Source organism: Simochromis diagramma, unplaced genomic scaffold (genome assembly GCF_900408965.1).
Source record: "Simochromis diagramma unplaced genomic scaffold, fSimDia1.1 OVJJ01000583.1, whole genome shotgun sequence".
Classification (NCBI taxonomy): domain Eukaryota; kingdom Metazoa; phylum Chordata; class Actinopteri; order Cichliformes; family Cichlidae; genus Simochromis; species Simochromis diagramma.
In genome coordinates this window covers 2,450,482-2,477,160 of record NW_024387285.1, presented here as the reverse complement: position 1 = coordinate 2,477,160, position 26,679 = coordinate 2,450,482, and the positions used below count along the sequence as shown (strand labels likewise).

The 26,679-nt window shown below is 39.7% G+C and overlaps 3 protein-coding genes across 7 annotated transcripts in view; 2 read left to right on the top strand and 1 right to left on the bottom strand.

Annotated features, from left to right (window-relative positions):
• Window positions 1–19,939, top strand: part of LOC120716161 (ankyrin repeat domain-containing protein 31-like) — a 49,020-nt gene extending 29,081 nt beyond the window's left edge. The window contains exons 1-14 of one of the 5 annotated variants that reach the window (XM_040003572.1): window positions 10,639–10,721; window positions 11,915–11,985; window positions 12,332–12,527; window positions 13,497–13,780; window positions 13,861–14,022; window positions 14,149–14,291; window positions 14,461–14,635; window positions 14,882–15,027; window positions 15,227–15,323; window positions 15,398–15,494; window positions 16,178–16,598; window positions 17,546–17,683; window positions 18,478–18,601; window positions 19,032–19,939. In XM_040003572.1, the coding sequence (XP_039859506.1) occupies window positions 12,364–12,527; window positions 13,497–13,780; window positions 13,861–14,022; window positions 14,149–14,291; window positions 14,461–14,635; window positions 14,882–15,027; window positions 15,227–15,323; window positions 15,398–15,494; window positions 16,178–16,598; window positions 17,546–17,683; window positions 18,478–18,601; window positions 19,032–19,177 (2,097 nt within the window). In that variant the 5' untranslated portion in view covers window positions 10,639–10,721; window positions 11,915–11,985; window positions 12,332–12,363 and the 3' untranslated portion in view covers window positions 19,178–19,939. Of the gene's footprint in view, window positions 1–10,638; window positions 10,722–11,903; window positions 11,986–12,331; window positions 12,528–13,496; window positions 13,781–13,860; window positions 14,023–14,148; window positions 14,292–14,460; window positions 14,636–14,881; window positions 15,028–15,226; window positions 15,324–15,397; window positions 15,495–16,177; window positions 16,599–17,545; window positions 17,684–18,477; window positions 18,602–19,031 lie in introns of those variants that run through there. The other 4 variants (XM_040003571.1, XM_040003574.1, XM_040003573.1 and 1 more) reach the window with 4 other exon arrangements.
• On the bottom strand, window positions 368–10,298 carry mrpl1 (mitochondrial ribosomal protein L1). Its single transcript, XM_040003495.1, is given in 9 exon segments — window positions 368–519; window positions 3,883–3,964; window positions 5,052–5,152; window positions 5,754–5,865; window positions 6,267–6,338; window positions 6,697–6,780; window positions 7,892–8,159; window positions 8,363–8,471; window positions 10,076–10,298. Coding segments are annotated over 9 exon segments (1,152 nt in total). The 3' UTR covers window positions 368–418.
• Window positions 6,076–26,679, top strand: part of bmp2k (BMP2 inducible kinase) — a 75,046-nt gene continuing 54,442 nt past the window's right edge. The window contains 3 exon segments of the mRNA XM_040003580.1: window positions 6,076–6,086; window positions 9,698–9,708; window positions 23,312–24,167. Coding sequence (XP_039859514.1) covers window positions 24,017–24,167 — 151 coding nt within the window. The 5' untranslated portion in view covers window positions 6,076–6,086; window positions 9,698–9,708; window positions 23,312–24,016.

The following is a 26,679-nucleotide window of genomic DNA, read 5'->3' as shown; positions in this document are numbered from 1 at the left end:
TTAAAATCATTAAATGCTTTATAGTTTATTGTATTTGAGGACATGTGGAGATTCGAGCATATAGAGATGTTTATATGTTAGCTGAAAAAATGATAATTAGCTTTCACTGACCATGTGGTCATACAACTATAAATAGAAAGAATAAAAAGATAAAATAAATAAATAATTCAGACAAAACCCCCTCAGACTGTTTCTGGACCTCCTGTCATTCTGTAAAACAATAAGAGTACAGCTGATTTATGGGTTTTAATTTGCCATGTTGTGTTATCATTAATAAACGTCACATTCCTGTCTTGGTCACCTTTTGTCCCATTTTGCTCTCCTGGGATTTCCTTCTTCGAAAGAATAGATAACAAAACACACGAGCCACAGAACAAAAACTTTATTGACTACAACGCACATATACACAATCTGCACCTCACTCCTCCTTTTCTGGTGATTTCGGGAGAACATCTTCGCTCTTGAACCAAACAGCTTCACTGGTGTGACTGGCGATGATCGCTCGCTCAATGAAAGGTCCTGATACGGAAAGAGGAAAAGAAAGGAAGAAAAACGCTGTCGTCATAAAGAACGGCTCTTTTTAAGTGGAGGAGAAGCCAAACACAGACTGAAAACTGATATCTGCTTAATTGCAGGGCTGATGATCACTATCGACTGACAAATGATCCCCCTCCCCTTCTGCTGCAAGTGTTAATGACAACAGATTTGAAATTAATGAAGTCAAACACATCATAAAAAGGAAGATACGGGGTGGAGGTGGGTTGCAAAGTGGCTTGCAGGTATATAGCAGATGTAGGAAGTCTAAAGTTATGTTAAACAGCTTCTTTCCATCTCGTCCTCTTTTCTCTGTCTTTGGCTTACAAACTCCCTGCAGTCTTATTTCTCTCACGTATTTACTTTTAACATACTTATGAATAGTTATTTCAGCACTGCGTTCCCCGTCGTCTCCCGTCCTCTGCATTTATATTATTTTTTATTAGCATATTACGTCTTTGGTCGTGAATAACTCCCATCAGCCCCTTGGGGGGAGCTGGTCTCTTCTTCATACCCACACGCTGTATTTCCGCACTTCTCTCTCTGTTTTTAAGCACTTATCTGTGAAGTTTACTCTTGTTTTTGCCCACGCTGCTGCCATTAGCCTCTGTCTAAATGACTCTTAAAAACAGTAATGGAAATAAAGAAGCCAATCTAACAGTAAGTATTCCTGATATTCGCATTTTCTGATGCTTCACTACTGGTTGCCGAGGTAATTAAATTCTGCCGCGGGGTCCTTGTGTGATTCTTGTCAGGGATTTGTAACGTTTGCTGGCACAAGCTCAAAGACGCGTCTCTGCTGACGAGAGTTCAGCAGAGCCCAGGTGGCCCGGCTCGACGCCTTCATCGGCAAATGAAGCAGAGCCGTAACGACGCACCGAGTGAGACATTTCACTCAACCGACGTTGCGTCGAGGATGCCGCGCGTAGCCGAGCGGGTTCAGCAGAGCATTAACGCTTCAAGGGTGAGCGGTGAAGACTCCCACAGGGATCGTCGTCAGGCTGAAACTGCACACACTCAGGTTTACTGCGAGCACTATAAACAGAAGCATCTGCTGCGCGTGCAATCACACGGCTGCTGCCAGGAAACGGCGTGATGACCTCTGCCAGGAAAAGTCCCGTTTCTCTTCTTTTTGAGGTTTTGAAGGGTCAAAAACAAACAAACAAACAAACAAACAAACAAACAGGCAACCGCTGGTGTCAGCCTCCTACTAGATGCACATATGGTGTCAATTTCAAAATTCTATGCCATGTTATTATCAATTTATGACAAGCTTCTCAGAGAACTTGAACCCTGACCTTTGACCTTGAGGTTACTGAGATTCGAACTCATCCGAGATCTTTAGTAGAAGCACCTACAGTTTCAATTTGAAAATTCTAGGTGACTTCACAACATTTTCACAGAATTTGACCTCTGACCTTTGGGTCAAAGTCGCTGAGATTCGGACTCGTCCTGCTAAAAGCAGATGCACGTACGGGATCAACGAAGCTCCAACGTCGTTGTTCTTATGTTATCACATTCACAAACTCAGGCATCCATGTGGGGTGACGACATTACCCCATCAGCCTGAGGGATGAAAGTCAGCTTGATTTCCATGGTAACGAGCAACACAACCCTGCAGAGCTGCTAGTCTGGCTGTAAACCTCTGGAGGCCGTTCCTTTTCAATATGTTGCATTCACGGGGCTCATTCTGCTTGTTTTTCCCGCATACGTTAAAACATGAAGCGATTTTATTTTTTTGTAAAATGAAACGATTGCAGGTATGATTGAAAACTGACATGCAGGACCAAAGCAAACTTTCAAGACATTAACTCCATTCTATAATTTTATGAGAAGTATGAGGAAAAACAATAAACGATAAGAAAACCATTATTCTTTATTCTGCTGAAGAGACAAAGGTTTAGTGGTACTACGGTCTACACGAGAGAGATCGGAGTTCTCTATATGCACGGCTCCAGTTTAGATGGCGTCAGTGGTTTAAAGAGTCCTTTGTGAAAGCTCTGCAGTTTACTTCAGTGGGGAAAATGTTAATAATGTGGTATTTAGCAAGCTCAAAATTAGGTTTTAGATCGTTTAGGCCTTTCTCTCTAATGAGAATCCATTAGCTGATGATTACACTGCATCCTGTAAATCGAACAAAGTGGAGGAAAATGCAGAGAAATTACTGAACGAACTACAGCTTGATGGAAAAGCTGCCGACTCCTCTGCTTCCCTTCTTGATTTATAAGAAGAGAACCTGGACAAACGGCCATAATTTTAAACTCAGGGGTCATAGTTTTTGTTTAGGTTTAACATTACACCTCAACGTCACGTCATACACTTTCTATGCTGCAGTGTTATGGTATGAAAATAAGTGGAACTCTCTTGAGGGAGTGATTGACACTCACAGGAAGAAGGCTCTGGGTTTGCACTGTGATGGCTGATGAGCTGTGCAGGAAGTCACCTGTGACAGCTTAGACCCACCCACTGACCCCAAGAGAGATAAGCCCTTAAGAAAATGCATGGGTGGACGGACGGATACATTTCCAGAGTTTTCAGCCTTCATATCTTTGCACGTACAGGACATACCCAAATCAATTTTCAGGGCTGGAAGAAAATCACACAGCGTCACAATCTGATACCAAAATCTCATTTTTGCTCAGCATGTTTTTCCCCCCTATTTTCAGCATCAATACCATGGGATATATCATAGTTTCAAAGCAAACTGCACAAGTTTAATGTCTGTGCAGAGGAGCAGAAAACGTTGTGAAGCATAAATAAAGTTAATGTAAATGTGTTGAAACGCAGAGCAGAGAGGCCACAGGTTTGAGGGTCAGCCTGTTTTTTGTTGGGGTTTTTTTCCACTGTGCATGGCGAGTCACCTCTTGAGAACATCAGTTCATTTTCAGTTGAACAAATGATTAAAATGATTCTTTTCTGGATCCCCGTGAATGCTGTTTAAAAGTAGTTTCCTCCCAGCTGTACTCCCTTAATGTGCTTTTCTTCTTTTTAATAGAGCACAGGAATGATTCCATTTTTCCAGGTAAACAAGTTTAAAACACTTGCCCTGAAAAGTGCAGCAGTAAGGCTGAAAACACATCACAGAGAACACGTGGCTGGTGTGCTGCTAAACTTTTCCCTTCTCTCTGCATGAGTGGTGCTGCAGAGCCCGAAACTGAACTCGGGAGGGAAAGTAACACCATGCAGCAGCAGAAAGCTGGTATGATTTAGAAGCTTTCTATCGAGCATTCGAGCAGACAAAAATAAATCAAAAGTCTGCTATTTTTTCCCTGCGAGCTATAAAAGCAGAGGTAGGGCTTGGGGAACTGTCGGAGGGTTTTTGCTGTTGGTTTTGGTGAACATACATACCCAAGCTGGCTGGTCGGTGTGAACAAACATCAACCAGGATTGTCTGCAGGTTGGCGAAGATGTGCTCACTGGGCATGTCGAGCTAAGCAGAGGAGAGAAAACAAAATGTCTGAAACGTCCGATTATATTTACCATTTCTGAAATCCTCTGTACGTTCATACTGGTGAAAAATCAATGTGCTGCATTTAAACAAAGAACTCCAGCATTTCAAGTTAATTTCACACATGTAGTGCACCCCTGAGCACTTCCTGGACTCACCCGACAGAAGTGCATGCAAGAGTTTAAATGTCTGCCAGAGCCCTAACCAGTGATGTCACACTGCAGCCTCCTGCTACACCTATCCAGGCAGATCTCCAACCTTGACCCCACAGAGAACTGCAAAGCACATAGCCTGCATATAAAAGATGGACGTGGCAACTGTGACATCACCTGAGTTTGCATTTTGAAGCCTCAATGTTACTTTTTGGCCACCGCCATGTTGGATTTTTTCCCTCATTTAGAAGAGAAGGTGAAGCTTGGTTAGCAAGCTGGCAATCACGTGTCAGATCATTTCATTTAGACTTTCTGACTCACTTTTGAAGTTGGCGATTGTGACCATTGAAGAAACTTCTTTTCTTGTAGTTCTGAACCAGCTTCACTTTTCAGCCTCAGAGGCTGACGGTGTGAATGCAAAGCAGATCATTTCCTGCTGTGTCGCAACAAAGTTAAACTGTACCGACCCGACTGTCCTGCGTTTATGTGTGAAAATGTCCTGATATGCTGAGTGCTTATAAACGAGCGAATATGTGTTCTCTGCATTTTAAATTCATGCAGATGTGATACAAATATATAGAACAGGAAAACACCAAGCCTGTAACCAGCTGATACTCCTGTTTTATTTAAAAACGTACCCAGTAGAAGCAAACACACACACATAAAGCATTTCCTCCCTAAACACACTCCAACATTTCCCTCAACCTTCCTCAGGGCGCATCGATTTTATGTCTCCATCCTTGTGGGAATTTATGCTTTTTTAATCAGGACTTTTTTTTTTTCCTTTCCTTTGAGCTCTAAAACTTGCAAAACTTAAAACTGCCTCATCGCTGAAAACTTCCTCTGTTGGTTTTGCACACATTCACACAGCTCCTCCCATCAATGCACATTGCATGTACCGGTTTGTTATGACGTACCGTAGCTATCTGGGACCTAACATAGCAGTCGCTCTCCACCATGTACTCGTGACCCGTTTTAAATAGCTCCAACATCTTGGGAACGTTGATGCCGACTGAGCCTGAGAGTAAAGGGAGAAAACGGGAGAGAGAATAAGTGATCAGCACTCATTATCTCGTAACGCATTCACACTTTAGACATCCAGTTATGGCTGTCGTCTTCACTGGTTGTGAGTGACACTGGATTAAAACTATCGACTGCTGAATGTGAAACATTTGAACTAAAAATAAAATGTCACTGAAGCCACAACAGAATTTTGAAGTACGAATTAGAAATAATAGAATTTCCTGTCATCATCATCAAAGGCTGATATCATCAGCCTTCACTTTGTTGAATAAAAGTAGGCATTAAAATTCCAGTAACTCTTCAGACATTTAATTTTTCCTGATGATCTTTCAGATATTCCTAATTTGGTCACCTCGAGCCAGGAAACAGCCAATCAGCAGGACAGTTAAACAGTGAGGAGCTCAAACAGCTTGTTTCAATCAGAGGTTGGACTGAGATGCAGCATTAAGCAGCAGTATATGATAAATATGGATTATTTTGAACTATAGCAGACAACCAATTAAAATAAATAAATAAAAAAGGTGCTGAAATTGGACAGGTTCACCTTAACCTTCAACACGGCTGAAGGTAAAAACAACTCTTAACCTGCAGCTCACCTCTCTTGCTCTTTGGAAACTTCTTCCTCAGTTTGTTTTTCAGTGGTACGAGCTTCGGCAGGATGTCGGGAACCGCCACATAGAAGTCTGCTGAAACCTCATCATCCAAGATCTTAAAAAAGAATAAAACCACATGACCACAAATTAGTTTAAACATTAAGACTCCTGCAGGTTTTGGTCCTCATCGACCCAAATCTGCTGCTATACTGGTGGTCTCCTGTTGTCTCATTACTGTTATCATAAGCTCTGTGCATAAACTGGACCCGTGGAGACTGAGATTTTCAGGCTGTGAGGTCTGACCTGTGGACTGCCTGCCTGCAAAAGATGTGTGCTGTCGATTCTTTAAAAAGTCAGTTTTAAAGATTTTTAATAATTTAACAGTTTGCCTCACAAACAAGTAAACAGCACAGAAATTTGGAGAGAAACAGAAAAGTAATACTTTTTTTCAGTTCTCCCGGTAAACTCGATCTGACCTCACGGGATGTGCCGTTTAGCTCAGTTTAACCAACTCACCGGCTGTATGAGCTCCACTCCTCCAGCAAACACCGCTCCGTTCTCCCGAGCAACTGTGGCTTGATTAGCATCCTGCAGAGACACAACCAAAGACACCCGCGCCCATTTAAATCTGATTTGGGTGCGTCAACGTCTGGCAGACCCCAACGATGTCATTCATTATGGCCGTTAACACGCTCATCTAAGTTACAACCCACGGCCTGCGCAGCTTGACAGGAATATTAATCAAACCCTGCTCGTCGGGTTCTACGATAAAAAGCAGCCACGACCGAAGCACATTCATTACAGACAAACAGGGAGACAAATAAAAGGTGCTGCTGCTGCTGCACATCTGAATCATGCACCGACAAAATTAAAACAATTCATCAACAACAGACACACAAATGGCTACGAAATGAAGATTCAGTGAGGCTAAAATAAAAGTTTTTACCTCTGTAAAAACTAAAACTCTGTTCATCTCTGCCTTGAAGGCGTGCGGTAAGTGCACAGTGCTGACGAAGGGGTCGACTTTTTTCTGCAAGGAGGAAAAACAGAGTAATTTATTATGAGTAACAACACCGGGTATGCTGCAGGAAAAGAGCAAAAGAATCTGGAAACAAATAAGGAAAAGCGAGGATGTCAATCACAGAGCAGGCCTACATAATCAAGCATTAAAGTTATTCAGCCACCACTTTAATTTTTCATTTCTCTAGAGAGTTCATAATTCATAATGCATGGGAACATTAGTTCTGCAGTGACAGACAGCTAAGAGTAAGACAGAGTTTGTCTCCCGTGGACCCTCTGGACAGCACAGCAGCAGCTCTGCAGCCCTGCGATGTGTAAGAAAGAACGAAAAGAAGCACTCGTGAGGCTTTTATTCCTCGGTGCCGCGCTGTTTTCAGCAGATTAACTGAAACTGCTCGTGCTGCAAAGATTGATGTCATGAATAACCCTCAGATTGGTGGAAGCGAGGCGTGACAGTGACAGCCAGAATGGGAAAGCACCAAATAAATCCAAATAAGTGTGCCAAGTGTGACTGCTAAAATTTGTCTTCGGCACACACACAAACACGCACAAACATACACACTGGCAGATGATCAACCCTCATCAGGATGTTCTTTTCTATTCTGAGGTTCCAGCTTGATGATAAAAGGAAAAGCAGCCCGTGGTTTCTGGGACACTAAAAGGGTTTGATGGAACCAACGTGTGAATAGCAACAAAGTCAGAAAAGCAGGGAGCAGTTTGAAGCCATGATGTGAATCACCTTGCTGTGCTCAGAAGACTGGGCTCCAGCAATGTTAACATACATGGTAAATGTCAAAGTAACATCCACAGAGGACCCAAGGATGGAACAGAGAAACAGCCCTCTTCGTCAATATGCTTGCACTGAAATTTCTTTGAAACTGAACCAATTCTGTTCTGGAGAATTTATAGCACATGATGCAGCTGCTGTGTGTATTTTTGTGTTTATAGTAGTTATAATGTCTGCTGACTTCTTGTCCAACATATTAATGAAAAACACTTCTCTAATCACTTCCACCTGGCAGAGAAGACAATTAAAAAAACCTCCCCTAGTACCACAGTTAGCCGTCCTTGTCTTTGTGCCATTCAGTCAACATGAGTTTCAGTGTTTTTGTCATTATTACCTTCTTCTCCAGCTTCATGTCCAGCTTCAGATCTATGTAAACCGGCTGATTGTGGGGAGTGAAGTCTAACGCCTGGAATTTCTTCAGCATGTCAATTGCCTCCGCTGGGTCATGCAGAGTCCGTGGGTAGTACCTCATAACATATACGTCATCCACAGGCGCCCATGCCGTCTTACCGAAAGGCTTATGTCTGTTTTTGTCATCGATGACCCTCTTCTCTTTCTTCACCTCCTTTTCTGCGTTGTCTTTTTTGTCTTACTTTAGTGTCCTGGCAATCAAAAGGGGAGATGTTAACCTGAGAAATGTCTGAGTCACCAGGTCAGCATCTAATTTCTCTCAATTTTATTGTTCGCACTAACCAGAAAACTGTTCAGAATGGGAAAAATGGGGTGAGTCAAGCAGAAAAAACCCCCACCTTTAGAGCCAGTAAATCATTTCTGGGTGAAAAGCTTTTAAGGTCTGTAAACTCACTTGACAGCTGCAAAAGTTCTGACAGGTAGATTCCTTGGTGCAGTCTGTGAGACACCTGAGTAAGCTGGACCGCTGGCACTCAGTAGCTGCCTCTGACATCCTGCTAAAACTGTGAAGACAGGCGAGGAAAAAAGCTTCATAAGGAGTTTAAACAAACAGACACATGCTGTTTTTTTTCCTGTGGGACACAACATCAAACTGCACACCATAATTAAGAGAAACGCTCTGTGATTTTATAAAACATTTTTAATGAACTTTGCATAAACTAAATGCATCAAAGTGTCTTTTTATTTCCAGCAGACAAGCTGATGATGAGCATCGGTGTTTAACGCTACTTAATTTAAGTATACCACTGTCTTTTGCATGACAAGCACTTCTCCCTGATGTGCATCTGCATCAGTGAGTTCATCAATTTAAAAAAATCATGGTTTACAGTCTCAGTCTTCCACAAAGAATGAAACCACTGTTTAGTTAGCAGTACCCATCATAAACTGTTTAAGTGAATCTAAATGTTTCTTTGAATGTTTTATTGATGCTGTGCTGCCAGGATGGAAGACATGTTTTATCATTAATATCAGCTTCATAAATACAATGTGGAAGACTTTTGGGAGGACATTATTGAAATTACTTTTATAATAACAAGAAGAGGTCAACTAAACATATATTTTTATGCTATTGCTAGTTTTCTGTATTGATGCTCTGCTCTCTTTTGTTTTTTAATTATTTTGGCAGTGACATGCTAAAGCTTTTTAGGATGGGTTAGCGAAATGGCAAAAGCTGTTGTGAAGTTATTAATCATTCTATTTTTTTAATGCCAGCCCTACTGTAAATGTCTTGTAATGCTGGCATCAATTCATCGGGAGAAGAACACTTTATTGAAAACCTGAAATATTAATGGCTTCCTTGCAAGTTTTACCTGCAAAGTATTAAGTGTTTATCTATTTGGAAATTCTTCTCAGTACAGTAAATGTGAAAATAAAAAGAAATTATACCTTCCAATACTAACCGATGGGAGTTTCTTAATGAAGTGGTGTAAGCTTTGGCTATGGCTCATGTATTTTCAAAACATATTGATTTTGGATGACTGTTACATTACACTGGTTGCACTGCATTGGTTTTACTGGTCGGTCAGACCACTTACGATCAAATTAGGATAACTGACACAATGAAACGACTGTTGGGCGATATCATATTTAAAATCCAACATTTTAATTTACATCAAGAAAATCGTTGGTTTCAAGTAAATTATCACAAAAATTCGTTAATAATTTATATGATTTTTAATCCGGCATATGGCGACCCAAATTAACTCTTAAAATACGACTGCAATGACAGCTTCTGACCTGGTTGTTACCGCACATCACGGCTGAAAGGAAACATAACATGAAAATATAATTAATTTAAGAAGTATCTGGTCAATCAGAGCAATGCCGATTTAAAGTGTATCAAAAATTAAAATCAAATCAAATATTGTTGATTCGTGAGAAAATTAAGTGACGACAAACAAGCTGATAATATGTTAAACAGTCAAACAGCAGGTTGGCTATTGGTTAGCTAACAGTGAAGCCAAAAGGCTACACAAAGAGATCTCTGAATCGAGCCCAGAGACAAAAGCGAGAAAACAGGAAAGGACAAACGCAGCCTATAAAAACATGCCTTTATTTTTTTTAATGTCATCTAAAAAGAATCCAATTTCACAACAAAACAACTGACCTTTCCACACAGTACGCGTGCAGGTTGCCATGTCAGGGAATCGCGCTTGGCCGTGTGAAAACAGAGGCAGGGAATAAATGGTTCCGCCTCGGAAACGATCAAATGTTAGTTGAAAAAACGGAAAAGTTTTAGTTCTGGTGCATATTCTGAAACAAAAAAATACATAAATAAAAATATAAACTACCTGACAACAGTCTGAGGGTGGTACATTTTCATTCGGCATATATTTATTTAATTAATATTTACTTATTATGATAAAAAAACTAAATGAATGCAGAGACAGCTGTACTCTACTCGCTGCTATAGGAAGAAAATTGAGCATTATAAAAGTTTTGAACTAAAACCCGGACGCCGAATTTTAGGTTTCAAACCATCCTAGCTATGTATAAATGATCTAAGACATGGTTTATCTTATTATCTCTATGCGAACATATTTTGGAGAAACGATACATGAGAAATATTATATGACTTAATATTAAGGTCACTGAAAAAAACCCAATAGGACTCCTGGGTGGATAACGAGAATTTTTTTATTTATCTATTTTTTAATTCATACATATTGCGCAGGCGCGTAGTTTCCCGCCACTGTCCTACCAGATATGCTACACCATACCAGGACGAAGATAATTTTTCCCACTATTTACAGGTAATTAAGCGTTTGTTACTAACATTAATATTATCTATTAATAGAAAATCATGAGTGGAGCCTGAGTTATTTCTCACTGAGCTTTAGCATTAGCCTACTGTAAAAAAGGGAGTGTATGTTGCATGTTATCTAATTGTATTAGAACAACTCCTTTACTAGTTAGCGGTGGTAAAATAGCTCCTGCCAAAACAGTTGTGACTATTGGCTCCAAATATTTTGTCTTTGTGTGTTTCTTTATATGGAAAAATGGCTTTGGATTTACCTGTGGAAGCTAGCATATGTATAATTTCTTTCTGTAACACTGAATTAAATTGACATCTCAGATTTGATTGATGATTCTATCATATGCAGAATGACCGCTGAAGTTAAAAACTAGCTTAGATAACCCATTTAGCTGCTCTGATGTATTTCAACATGGGTGTCAAGTTATGATATTGATTATAGAAGGACTTGGATATTATGGTAAATGGCCTGTATTTATATAGCGCTTTACTAGTCCCTAAGGACCCCAAAGCGCTTTACATATCCAGTCATCCACCCATTGGTGATGGTAAGCTACATTATAGCCTACAGCCACCCTGGGGCGCACTGACAGAGGCGAGGCTGCCGGACACTGGCGCCACCGGGCCCTCTGACCACCACCAGTAGGCAACAGGTGAAGTGTCTTGCCCAAGGACACAACGACCGAGACTGTCCAAGCCGGGGCTCGAACCGGCAACCTTCCAATTACAAGGCGAACTCCCAACTCTTGAGCCACTATCGCCTAGATTCAATAAAGTACAGTCATATCACCCTAATTGTAGGTAAATAGGAAACAGGGTACTTTATTGTCTATTATATCTAGAAGTAGCTTTTGTATTAATCTTACTTTGAATCAGGTCCTTCTAATTTTAATCAGCCCATGACATTATTTGACATAAATATGTGTAATTTCCTGTTATTTGTGACCACTTAATAATTAACGTATTTCAGTAAATATGTCCTAATGAGCAAAACTGTCAGTCGTTTATTAAGCAACACAGCTGGTTTTCCTTCAGACCCAACTAAGATTTCTTTGGGATTGCCATACACTTTTCTGTCCAGGAAAAACTTTGCTTACTAAAGAACATGCACTAAAATATCTAATATCGGAAAAGTATTTTTGTTGAGATCTGGTAAAAGATTTTGAGATGATTGTTTTAGTCTCTCCACAGAGCCCATCAACAGCAGGAAGTTTTGTTCATCAGTGGCCAAATGTGGTGGTGACAGCATGCACTCAGTCAGTGTAAGTTTCTACAGTATAAGAAGTGTCTACCACTAAAAATAATGTTATTTAGATCTTGTCCACTAACTTTGTGTTTTTGAAGCATGAAAGGGTGCAGTTCATTCACAAATGCTGTGGTAATACATAATGAATAAAGTTTTTTTTAACGATTTCTTAGTAATGGATGGAAAATGGAAAATTTATTATATCTGTCTTGAAAACAAACACATGTTGACCTCATGCTGCCATCTAGTGGCAGTTATTACAACAGTTTTTTTTAGCTGAGGATAGAGAATTTGCTCTTATATGAAGTTTGATATTGTAAGCTGTCCATCATTTATGGGGTGAAGTAATTTTACTGTTGCAGGTTCATCTCATCCTGATGCTGATGAGGAAGACATGAATTGTGGTGGAGCTGCATTGGACTATTCAAAGAAAGGAATAAAGGATAAAGGCTCCTGGCCTATAAACCATCAACAGCACCTGATGAAAGTTGAGCATCTTGAAAGCATCAGAGCAGATAATTCATATGAAATGAACAGACATAGGACTGCTGCACTTAGGTAAGTGCAGTGACTAACTGTCCCGACCTATATAGGTTATGGAGAAAATAAAGTGAGGACAGATATTTCTTGAACAGATTTGCAACCTTTGATGTTAAAAGCATACCCTGTACATTGCTACAAGATGTCATGTCTGAAAGTCTTTTAGGTTTTAGCTCCTGTTTCTCAGAAAGCTGGGAGTTTGAGGTAATGTTACTTATTAAGTGGCATAAAGAGTTTTGGACTGCAAAGCATCAGTGTCACTGCGACAGGAAGCTTCAGCCACATTTGGCTTTAAACTTTCTCTCTCAGGGGTCATTTAACATGTGAATACAGCCATAGTAAGTGACTGTAACTTATGTGAATGTCAGACTGGGATGACAAGGAGGATAAAAATTGGCTTGAAAGTAAAGAGTGGTTTACATTAGTGTTAATGGGTGCCATTTTTGTAACTTTCAGGCTTGTACAGCTGTCTGAAGTAGGGAAATAAATTAGAACAGCTTTGTTGTGAATTCAGCTGGATTAAAATACAGTTGATGTAAGCATAGAGTTTAATTGCAGAGAGAAACAAACAGATGCAATGTTAGTTGCATGAGCTGCTTACACTAAACACATACTAGTTTTCTGTTATTGTGAGGATCTTGTTTTCAGAACTAAATCCTCATCCACTCAGTTTTTGGTTCCTTTGGTAAGATTTGGCCTGGTCTGGTGGCAAAAGTTTGTCTCTGTTGGAAAAATCCTGACAATAAGTTTCGTGCCAGACTGAATCTCGTAACAATGTTAAAAGGCACTGATGAAAACAACATGATTCCTGAAATCAGGAACACAGGTGACATGCATGTTGTTTAGTTTCCGAACTTTTGATTGTCAGATCTTTTTATTGTGCTGCAAACAGAATATACTGTGTGATGATTATGAGCAGATTACAGAAGCATAAACTTGGTGTCAAAGTCCTAACTTGTGGCTGTCACGTCTGTTTCATGCTTCCAGAGACAACCTGGAGATGACCCAGAACTTCAGTCAAGAGAACTACAGAACTGGAGATCTGTCTTCTTCAGACGATGACTCGTTAAGCTTGTTGAAGGATCTCAGTCCCAGGCAAAACAAAGAAGTAGCTCGGGTTGTGCTCATAGCTGATTCAGATCCAGAAGCAGGGAACAAAGAGACAAAACAGAAAAGAGAGATGAAAATAAATCATCTCAAACCAACTGAACCTGTGACATCCAACTATATCCAGTCTACATCAGGCTACGGAGAAGCTTCATCACAAGCAGGTAATTACCGTCATTACGTTATGTCACATGTTTTAGCTTAATTTATGTTTACAAATCTGCTTTTAATTATCTTATTCAAGCAAAAGTCTCACGACGTGTGAAAATTCCCTCCCAAAAAAACCTTCACAAGAGAAATGGAACGGGAGAGACTCTGCTACACGCTGCATGCAAGAAAGGAGATCTCAATCAAGTCAAAATGCTCATTCAAGCAGGAATCAGTGTCAACATGGAGGACTACGCAGGTGTGTCACAGCTCAATCACATCTGTACTCTGACAGCGTCATCCTCTGTCTGTTCCTTATGACGCAGTAATTAATCATCAAACACAAACTCCATTGTGATCACTAAATATTGACTTCAACTATCAGGATGGACGGCTCTTCACGAGGCGTCTGCTGTGGGTGGTGAAGCGGTGGTGGAGCAGCTGTTGAAGGCTGGAGCTGATGCTAATGTTAGAAGCTTTGATGGAGTGACACCTCTACATGATGCTGTTTTCAGTGGACACTATCAGGTGATGGACAAACTTTTAAGGTGCAGAAAATTGTTTTTTGTAACACTTTCCACATGTCGGTAGATGCAAAGTTTCACAACCTTTACAAACTTTGATTCATCTGTCATGCTGCATTAGATAGAATGCCCTTGAGAAATAGTTTGATGTGAAATTCATGTGTGCTGCGCAGGTAGTGAAGCTTCTCCTTCAGTCTGGAGCAAATGCCAGCGACAGGAACACTAGTGGCCTCAGTGCATTAGATATGGCAAAGGAAGAACACATCAAAGAGCTGCTCAGGACTTTCCAGGTTTCTTCTGTTAATCACACAAAGTCCTATAATGCATCTTCAAAGCACAAAGAACCAGGTGAGCAACACCAGAGTGTCTTATGTAGTATTTACGTCACTGCCGTGTAGCAATGGTAGATACAAAACCCACGTTCTTGTCTTGCAGGCTGAGTTGTTGTTATGGTGAAGTGAATACCACTGATCTGCTTTTAGAGCTGGAGATGAAAACTAATAGATTAACTAATAGAATCTAAACCATAGGACACAGTGCTGAGTGGCTGGATGAGCAGTAGAGAAATGAAATCTGAATGTTGGATTGTTTCAGGTGCCACATCCTCAGAGCCTCGCTGCCAGAGCAGTCCTAACTGCAGTGAAACATCCAACCTACAGTGGAGGGATTCAGGTGATAAAGGCGGAGCCAGGAGGCCCAGAGATTTTGAGCTGAGACAGAAAGATGCCACCACTCATAATGTGAGAGCGTGTTACACTTTCAGTAGCTCTTTCTATTGACTGTCAGCTAAGCTGGATTTAATGGGCATGGACAAAAACAGTTCTTTCAACCATTCAATAGGCCTAATTAACAAGTTACATGTATTATCACTTTATTGAAAGGTTCACAGGTGTGACTATTTTGATGCGATAATCTGTCTCTTATTTTTTTATTATATAGCCGAGTCATTCAGAGGCAATAACAGTGATTTTGGAGGAGGTCAGAAGGAAACAAACAGAAATGTCAACTTGGCCTCTGACAAGTCTGAATGATGCAGGTAAAAGCTGCGTTAAAAGACAACCAGAAAGATACTTAGCGTGTTTTATTGACCATATTTGTGCTTTTTTACAGACAGATATCATGCAGCTCTAACGGAAATCCAGAGTGTGCTGATTGAGGTGCTCGCCAAGCAGCAGTCGGAGAAGGAAAATCTTGCCCGAAAATATCGGTCAGTACAGGAACTGCTCTCATCTTTGGCCTAAACGAAACTTTGTGAGAAAGCACCTTGCTTTTTCAGACTTTCAGGGCATATCTACATTAACTGAACAGTAATTGTGTACTGTTTTCAACAGAGAATTATTTAAACTATATTTCCTAAAGTGAGCAAAGAGTTTGGCAATGTCATTCATTTGTTTTCAGTAAGTAGTGCCTCCACCACAATAAGAGTTGGCTGGAATGGTGGTGAAAGTGAGATATTTAAAGTCTTTTTGATGGAAGTGTGACCTGTTTTACCTCTGGTTGTTTAAACCACGCAACTAAAGTGAAACTAAGTTACATCAATATATTTTATTAGGGGGAACTTAACAATGGCTGATGTTCTTGTGTTGACTTTTATTTAATTAAAATTTGAATCAGATTCTTTTTTTTTCATGACTGATAAAATGGGTCATGATAGATGAAGTTTAAGAACCACTGGATTAATAGCTAAAACTCTGTTGCCTTCTTGTGTTAAATAAAAAGAATTACGTGATATTTCATTGTCAACGGTCCAACTGCAGTTGAAACTAAATAAAGGTATTTCAAGTATTTAGAAATACACTGTGCTTCGGTTTATTGCTGTGATGGTTTTTAATGAATCTATTCCGGTCTTTACTTCAAGTGTAACACTCTTCTTTGATTTTCTTGGTGTAGGAGTGTGCCTGACTGCCTTCGTCACTGTTTGCTAAAAAGTCAGATCTCATCCCTTGCTTCATGCCAGAGAACCTTGATAGAGATACTCCAGAAGCAAATGTATTTGGTGGAAATGTACATTACCACGAGAGCCAAACTTTCACTGGATTCTTCAAAACCCAGAGAAACACGTGGATATAATCAATGTAGTCATAAAGCACCTACACCTGCTAACCTGTTGAGGTCGACCAGATGCGACCAGTCAGCCAGTAGCTGTCCAGACACTCCACAACCAGGAATTGCTTTAGAGCATTTCAGTATAATGATCAGACGAAAAAATGCTTTGATTCAGAACAGAGCCGTGGACAACAGCAGACGTCTCTCTGTGCTCATCCAGAGGGGAATCATCTCACCTGGAAGTGCCCTACAGCTGCTGTTGAAGGTCAGCAAAAAGTCTTACTGTTTTTTATCATGTGACCATGTGAACCTTTTAATAACAATGAGTAATGACTGGCTGCTATTCTACAATTTACATATCAATATGTAGTTTTTTTTTACCAATTCATTGGTTACTCCCACCATGTGTGAAGATACAAACTGTTATACTGGTATCATAGTCTTTTTGCTATTATAAAACATAAACAAATAACATAAAGCAGCGGTCGGGCATAAACCGGTCCGTGGCGCAAAAAAGGTTGGAGACCGCTGACATAAAGGATCCATAGTCAGGATTGCAGATTTTGTTTGTCTATCTTGGAGAGGACATATCAAAGAGGGAAAATCTGAACAACTTCATTTTCTTAATTTCTGGAGATTTTTTGTGGCGTTACTACTTTAATATAGGGTTGAAATATCTGCATTTATGTAAAGAAAAAACATCAGACACCAGGTGACGGTGTTACTCGTATAGTTAAGATAAGAAAAAATATTGACAAGATTATTGAAATTAAAAAAATAGTTTTCAATTTTTTTATTAAAAGACTTGATTGATAACTAAGTTTGATACGAAATGTTTGATAACAGACAAATACACATTGTCGGGATTTGTGCAGATCAGGACTGTAAAAAACCATTGTTGAACAGGCAGTGTTCAAGAAGCGTGGTTAACGTAGTTGTCAGTGAGGCTAAGTCTCCAAACTCAGGGTGCTGGTTTAGCTCAGTGCGTTAAGCAGGTGACCACATGCCATATGGCAGCTGGCCTGGATTCAAGTCTGACCTGTGGCCCTTTACCGCATGTCTTTTCTCTCTCAGTTAACTGATACTTGAGATTGAAAAAAACATGGTCAGCCAGGGTGACAATCCTTGTGTTCTTGATATAGGAAGGAATGTATTCCCTGAAATCTGCAACTGCATCGACAGTGAATTTTAAAACAATCTTACTTTTTTCAGGGTCACTGTCACTTTGCTAATGTGCTGGCCGATGGCTCCATTCTGAGTAAAGGAAAGGTGCACTTGGCTCCTGAATGCTGGCTCAAGTCGATTCTGGGGAAAAACATCCCAGTCAGCTCAGCATATGCCTGGGACAAGGTTCGATACCCACTCACGTTATCATAAAAATAATGAATCTCTTGTAGTAGCTCACACAAGCAGCCTGAGGTGATTTTCAGATAGAGCAGCCCGCATGAGGGAAAAACGAATGAGTTCATTCATTACTATCAGACCACTCCTGCGGGTCCTTATGAAGAAGAAAAAGAAACAGAAAATAATTCATAAGTTCATAAGAAAGAAAACTGCTTCCTTTTTCATTGTGCATCTTTATTCTGTAATTTGTGGCTTGTGTTGTTTGAATTACCCGAATATGTTGCTGAAATGTGAGTTGTATGTTCTTAAAGTATTTATAGAGCACAAGTTGTCTTTTCTACAATATTTGATACATCTGCTTAACAAATATTTTCATCTACAAATAAATAATGACCATAAAAAATGTGACTTAGATTCAGGTAGCAGAGGAGTATGAGCAGTAGAGCAACTGTGCTCTTGTTAATTTGTGCAGCACATGGAGTAAAGTAACTAAAATATTATTTGAATTGCATCTTTCAAGATAAGCGGAAGCGAATGGATGGATTAAATAAATTCAACTTGTTGAAAGAAAAATTAAAATTTTCTTCACATATATGGTTAAAAAATACTGTTATTATCACACGTGAAATTTCGCTGGATGTAGACTTATTTTTCCTTTGTAGGCTATAAATTATATAGTGTTTGTTGTAGAGCGGTGTTGAAAACTCAGGTTCCACATATCCTACAAATGCTAATTTCTAGACATGGATTTTACTGGTTAGATATTTGTGAACTCTGAACATTTTCTATAATTTCCCCAGGTGACATTCAGAGGCAGATCTTTGTCTTTTTACTTACTGAACATGGAGGGTGATGAAAACACACCACAAAGGTGTCTTGAGGAAAACCGCACAGGCAGTTCTTCTAAAGAGCTGATAACTACTGGTATGTTCATGTCTGCTGACAAGTGTAGCCCCTACATCAGATCCAACACTTCCTGCCTCATGTTTACAGTCAGGTCCCTGCAGCAGGTGGACAACTAGTTCATGTGGCAATGCTGCAAACCAAAAAAACACTGCCATCGGCAGCTGCAGTCCAAGACCGCGGTCTGACTTATTGGAGAGACTGCTGACTATTTCTTCTTTATTTGTTTGCCAAAAGGTATTCAGTAAATAAAGGATTTACAGAGGAGCACTTTGTAAACTGTTCACCACTTTGGAAAATCCTTGAAAACACTACTATGACATTTCTTTTAAGGCTACTCAAACAAACAAAGAGGGCACAAAGGCAGCTGATAAAGCCTAGGTATCAGTCTGTCACAGCATTATTAAGTTATATTGTAGTTCTTTTATTGTATTGTCTTTTAATTACACAGGAACAGACAGCTTGAACCATCACATGAAGATCAAGATCATCCATTTGGTGAACGATGAAGAGCTGCTGCCAAATGCTGTAATGGACATGTACTGGGACAAGCTCATAAAGGAAGACTACTCAGAGTCTCAAGACTGGGCAAGTTAATTATTGTAACTTGCTCTACTCATATTTTGACTGTTCTGCTTAGTTATTTTAGGATCATTTGCATTTGCTGTACTTTTTCCTATACACACACACACACACACATATATATATATATATACGTCTATGTCTATATATTTATTTTTTATTTTTTATTTATTTTTGAGCCTTGCTAAAATAAAACTTGCTGTAACTTCTCCCTCAAACACAGTCCAGAGTGGTTTATTATTTAACCTGAAGAACAAAGACATTTATCTTCTGCCACTATCAGTAAAACAGGGAACACAAACCACATTTTTCTTTTTAGATGATTTTTTGGCATCTTATCAGAAAGCTAGAGTGCAGGGATTGCAGTAAATATAGAGGATAAAGATACAACAAAGTCTTGATACCACACCACATCTTATTGACTTGCTGCTTTGGTTCAAACGAAGGTGACATCAGGTGCACTGGAGAGGCAACAACAACAACTGGGTTTTATAGATGGTGGCTACACAGCATTATTCTCTCTTTATCCATGCTGACTGATTCTTCTCAGCGTTTGTTTTTAGCCCTCAGATGTAAAAAGCTGATGATCTATGGTTGTCTCCTTGCCAAGCGGGCAGAGTGACCTTGACCTCAAGGTCAGACTAAGTTTTCTGGAAATCTTGCAAATGCAAGAATTTGAGAACAAGGTGATGTAGAATTTTGAAATTGCCATACATGCCTACTAGGAGGCTGAGGAGTAGCACTGGGGGTCCTTGTTGCCACTGATAGCATGAGATGGTACCTGTAGCCCATTCAGGTTGCACAGGCAGTCCAGCTTCTACAGGATCCAGATGGGTTGCTGCGTCTTTCAGCATAATCTCAAGAGTGTGGAGAAGTTGCCAGGACATGGGCCATTTCATGATGAAGTACTCACTAACCACTGACACTTAAAGAGTTTTCCTCTTTAACTTCTTTGTTTTTTCTGTCCAGTTTGGGGTTTCACTAACTCAGAGAACATTAAATGAGCTCAGATTTACCTTTAATCTAATACAATATTCAGGTTGTTACACTTGTACATTTGGGACTCCACAACAGGACAGAATTTGAGATTTTTTTTCTGGCAAATTAACAACTTTGTAATTTCAGGGAATATCTATTTTTTGGGTTTGTTTGTTTTTTTTAACGTAGAGATTTTTCTCATTTATTGACCACTTTAATGTCATAGAATATCCAGATGTTCTTTGTCATAAAATCAGAAATTCAGATTGCTTTTCTCTGAACATTAGGAACCATCAGTAGTCATTATACTTTTCAGTTATTATCACCATTAAAGCGTCACTGAAGCCCCTTGAAACTCTAACTTCAGTTCCCAGAGGTCTGATCAACATTAATGGGAAAGGAAAAGCATCTGGAGTCATCTCAAAGTTTAAAAACAAAGTCTAGCTAATTGTCATTGTGTTCCTCTGAAAATTACCATCATTTCCAGCTGTGTTTTATTTTTTATTTATTTTTTTAAATGAGCATCAGAATTGGAGCATCATTGAAGCCCCTGAAAAATGCTCTCAGCTCACAGAAAGCAAGCTAATTTTCATTTTCATTCATGACAGCAACAACACTGGGGTAAAAAGTGTTTGAAGTCAGGTCTGTATGATTTAAAAAGATTGGACGGATTATTTGTGATATTATAATCTCAGGGAATGTACTTTTTCTTACATTTTAAGAAATGTTTTTCTTACATTTATCACTTAAATTTCAAGAATATCACAAGCTTTTTTCTGTAAATGTACAGCTATATTGTTGGATGGTATGATTTTTTTTATCCTCTGACTATAACATGCTTCCTTTTAACCACTGAGGAGTCTTGGTTAAAAACACTGGCACCAGTCATTCTTATGTAGGACCCAAACACAGCACCTAAAGATGGTTCAACCACCAGCAGGTGGCAGCATACACTGCACAGACAACCAGACAACAATAAGTGTGTCAGAGAGGAAAGATTCCCCCCTGCAGAAACAGGATGTGTCCAGACATGGGGGTTTATATAGTCATGTGATCCCACTCTGCTCCTCCTTATCTCTTATGTAATCCCCATCTCAGCCGTGGGTTGCCCCCACCCACCCCTCACAACTGCTGACCTGAATATGGTAATTGTGACCACTTATCTGTAGAGGTATATGTTTTCTTCCTCTAGAAACTGATGTGCGGAGGACATAGATGTCTTGAGGAGTAAAGTAATGAAAGTCTGTAGGTCTGTGTGATGGATTGTTAAGCCTGCACACGGCAGCTGTCACACCACTTCCTTGTTGGCAGTGTGTGGTGAAAAATTTGTGTTATTTTCCATTGCTGATGGTCATTAAAATGTAAGGGAGTGTTGTTAAGAGATCAATTTACTGAGGAAGTAGCATGCCTTTAAAATGGCCAAAAATGCTTTGTAGGCAGAAGAAAGACACAGATGAAGATAAATCAGGCTTTTTAATAATGAGCAAGTTAATAAAGCTGGATCAGGATAACACACTAATTCAGTTCAGCTTGAGGTTTGTTTATTTCTCCATGCACTACATTCTTTCCAGGCTGTTTAGTGCTCCCCTTCCTCAACCAAACTGCTTAGTGTGTCACTCAGGCCGCCCAGTAACAGATGAGTATTGGCTGGGTGCTTCTTATGGAAGCCTGTTGCTACCAAGAAAAGCAAATAAGCAGATATGAAGGCAGGCAGGCAGAAAACAAAAATTATAAATAATAATCGTTGTAACAGTTTCTTACCTTTAACAAAGTTATTTTAAAAATTATCAAAATTCATATTTAGTAAATTACATTCTTGAGGTGATGGTCAAAAATAGCTTAGCTGGATGCTAAACTGTGACAACCAGTATCACATCACCAAAATGTTTTTATTGATTAATTAATTTATTCATTCATTAGGTGAAAAATTAACTAATTCGGCTTCATTCTTGATACATATAGGTAGGGCAGGGACAAGGGCAGTTAAAAACATTGGCACCGGTGGTTAGAATAAACACCACGGTGGTAACAGGGTCACTCTACACCACTCTATACTTCTGTTTTAAGTATGATTAATTTGGAAATGAACAAAAAAAATAAAGGAAAATATGAGATCGAAGCCATTGTTATTCAGATTTTTTATGATGATGATAATGTGAGTTTGTGACAGCCCTATTAATTTTATAATTTTTAATTGTTTATATTTGTTAGTGTTGTAAATATAAAATATAGTTCTAGATTGTTTCCCCCTTTTATATAAGCTACAATTTTACACATCAGTGAACTCCTTTTTAAAACACATTGTTTATTATGACTTTTATGTAATTCCATTTCATTTGAGAGGTTTTTACCTGCTGGTAAATTGTCTTGTTTCTAGGAACAAAAGCACAAAGGATAATCAATGGGCTTACCATAATTAAATTTTTCATTTTTATTATTTTTTGGGGGTGAGGGTTTAAATATATAATTTGTTTTATTTTTAATTTTTTAAAATTTTACTTAACTAATCTTTTCTCCTTTTATAAAATGTTGTTTTAGTTAACTAATGCCATTGCTTCATGTACCTGAATTCTCTACACTGAGAAATGAATGACTGAAGTTACGTGTGCCATGATGCTCAGGCTGAGTGGGTGGGAAGGCTGAGATGGTTTGGACATATGCAGAGGAGGGATAGTGGATAAACTGGACAAAGAATGTTGAATACGTGGGTGGAAAGGAGGAAGACCACAGAGGAGGTCAGTGGATGTAGTGAAGAAGGACACGCAGAGGGTTGGTGTGATAGAGGACAATGCTAGGGATAGGGTGAGATGGAAACTGAGGTGGCGACCCTTAAAGGGAGCATCTGAAATAAGATACTTTCATAAGTTATTTTTTATGTACTAAGTAAGAATTTTTTTTTCATGAAAAATAAAATTATATTTTATACATGATAATTTTAATGATTTAAAATACTTGAATTTTGGTCAACTGATAGATGGATTCTTTTTTTTATTAGTTCGATGCCCTCATTCATTAATCTTTCTTTCTTGCTGGCATCAGTGGGCTTCCATACAATCTCCACTTACACCAATCATAACAATGAAAGGGGGCGGGGCCACATTGGGTTAGGTTGTCACTCTCATTGGGTAAATAACAAACCACCCACTTATTTTGAAGCCTGCCGTTTAGGAGTCACGAGAAGTTTAACGGTTAGAGAAGCTCAAGGAAAATGACACAAATGAACCGGATGAAAACGGCTTCACTGGAGTGGTTCTGACAAGCAGACGACGCCCGCTTGTATCACAGGTGCCGTCCCGTACTTTGTTAGCCCACCTGCACTCGGGGCGGCTCGAGGAACCGCTGTGGCTGCTAGCGAAGCTCGTTAGCCGCTAACCACCGAAGCTAGCGAGCTAACTAGACGAATCGCCCGACTAGAGCGACCAAGTGGCGGGCGTGAAGCTAACCACGTCAGGGCTGGTTTTGGAGGGCTGGTTGGCTGAATTTATTCCGTTGAGGAGTTTATTTCCGCCCTTCTTCTACAGTGCTGCTCTTCTTCCCCGTTTCATTGTGTCGGAGCGTCCTGACTGCATGCACGCATGCTAGCAACTGCCACAACTAGCTAGCGTAAGCTAAAGTGGCAGTTTTTGTTTTTGTTTTTGACGCTGTCGCCGGTACGAGATTTCGGAACGCGGTTGTGTCACCATGACGTGTGGTTATTAAGTGGACTTTTTAAATGTCGTGCAGCCCCTCTAGGAGAACCAGACGCGGAGCATGCAGGAGAAGAAGAGAGTCCTGATAAGTAGATAGGGGACGCGACCGAGTTAAACTGGACTGCGGAGTCGATTCGCCTCTGATTAGGGATTGCATTTTGGTTGGCCCTGACAGAGAAAGGAAAGGATGAAGAAGTTTTCGAGAATGCCAAAGTCTGAGAGCGGTGGGCTCGGAGGGGCATCCGGGTCCAGCTCCAGCTCCGGAGTCAGCAGCTACTTCGGGAAAGTGTTTTCAGTCGGCCGGTACCAAGTCACCGTGGAGGAGCTTGTTGCAGAGGGTATGTATCGCACATGCAGCTTAATGATGGTAACGGGTTTATTTTATGGCTCGTGTTTGTTCTACTGAACATCTCCTTGTGATAGAAGTAGGTCGCTCTCCTCTTCCAGGCAGTTGCCACTTAAACTGGGACACCGGGGATTTGGTGCATGGCTAGAATTAAAGCTTTCCCCATACAGCTGTGGTTTACATCTTGCTTCAGCTGATCCAAGCCTAGGGGAGTGGAGAGGAGAAGGTGTGGGTTGCCCTCGGGGTCCAACCCTCCTGTGTCAACATATAGCAGTGTAATAGTCACTTTTGCCTTATCGAGAGTCTTTAGCATGGGTTAAAACAGTTTTGCTTGTTTACAGCAGCAGTCCTGTCATTGTACCCTCCCGTATTAGAGAGAAAGCCACACCAATCAGATGACCCCTTGTGAGCAAGCACTTGGTTATGGTGGGAAGGACAAACTTCTTTTTCTTTTAACAGGAAGACTTCTCCAACAGAAATGGGCTTAGGGTGGGGCTCCCATCAGGCCTAGCCTGATTTATTTAGTTATTTATTTTTGGTGGGGGAGACTAATGGAAAAAAGCAAGCTATAAAATATTAAAATAAATGTACAAAAGCAGTAAACATAGAAATCAAGAAATGACGATAAGCACATATGCATAGTCAGCTAAGAATGACCTACTCCAGGTTAGGACAGGAGGTACACATTATTAATACACACACTACAGTAATAATTAGGAATGAACTAGTTTTGAAAGACTGATTTCCTGCTGTAGCTTGTTTTGAGATATTACATCTAAATGTGTGACACATAACTTTGAAATTAAAATCTTGAGAATAAAAACATTTTATCTAGTTTCATTTATCTATGCTTAGTGTGTGGTCACTTGTCCAAAAGCACCTGTTAAGCTGAGGAATCCCTGAACTCTCTGGCTGTGTGGGGAAATTTAAATCAAAGTAGAAGTCTTTCAGTCTCAAGATGTAAAAACCTACATATGTGAACTTTTTTGTTTTTCCTTTTTTTGTCATTTAAATTGAGCTGTGAACTGTGTTGAAAACTTGGTACTGGCTTTATTTGGCCCCTAATTTTGCCTGCTCTCTACCACTTTTGAAGATGTGCTTTGCAAGACTTCTTGGAAAGATTTTAAAAATTCCTTCCTGATTTAACAACGCTTTGTGTTCACAAATGTTGAAACCACCTCCAAGCACATTCAGCCAGCCGGGCAGAGAAAAGAGGAAGTGTGGAAATAAACAGCTTTTGAGCAAGAGTTACTGGTTCACAAATTGTCCAGTGCTTATCAAAGCATATTGATTGAAAACATAATTAGAAACTTTAAAGGTAATTCAGCCAATTAGACAGCTAATTAGTCCATAGTGGTACAACCTTCAAAACAAAGGTGTCAAAACTGCCCCACTGGATGAGTTTGCAAAGAAGTCACTTATTTCGGCAGTTCCTTTTCTTTCAAATTCATGGTGTGGTAATGCCAGCTTCACTACAAATACCTACAAAGTTTAAAGTATTCCTAAATATTGACCAGATATTTACCAGCTTTGATTTAAGAGTAAAGATTTTACACACATCAGATATTGTTTTGGTGTTTGCTAATTTTCAACTTGTGGAAAGCCAAAAAGTAGTTGACATCAATCAGAAATATGCTAACATTTGGTTTTAGATTTTACTTCGGAAAGGTGGATATCTTTGCCCATTACGACGCACACCACTCGAGACGTTTTTGTGAATACTTTTGATGTGAAATGTAAAATCAATCTGGGAGGGGAAGAGAATTCCTCTTGTGTAGGAAGCAGTTGTTTTTGCCTTTTTGTTAGAGGATAATGTGACTCTAATGAGACATTTCTGGGAAAGTGTTCTAAGAGATCATTCTCAAAATAATACATATAAATATATTTATGAGTAGCCTTTTTTTCTTTTTCTAGTTCCCCCTCACTGCTGACTTCTTATCTGATCACACTCACCAGCATGTTTGACACTATTTTACTCGATTGCTCAGATTTTCTCCCTGCTGTTTGAGGACTAATTTAGTCAGAGGGTGAGCCCTAAAACTAAGCTTAATCTGGGACCATTTTAAAGGAAGTTTAACCTCTCAGGTCCCACCTAAAATTAACCAGAAGAGACATTATAATCAAACATATTTCTCATCTCAGCCCATAATCGTTCTGTGTAAGCCTGTGCTAAGTGCTTCAGTGGTGACAAGCATGTCTCTTCATGCAGCTGTAAACACGCTGTAAACTTGATCTCACTCGCCCAAATTAAAAACAAAACAACACAACTCTTCCTGCAAGCAGTCATGAGTCTGTGTCATCATATAATCATGTGCAGAGTCTGTGGCTGGTTTTTCTGCACTGTGACCTTTGCTCATCAGTCTGTCCCAAGCTAAAGAGCTGGGTGTCTGGACTGCATGGTTAATCATATAACAGAATATTTCATTTCACCAACTGTGCCTGGTCCATTTGAAAGTAGATGAAATGTTAAAGTGGAAAAAGTGCCGGTGCCCGTGTGAAAGGTC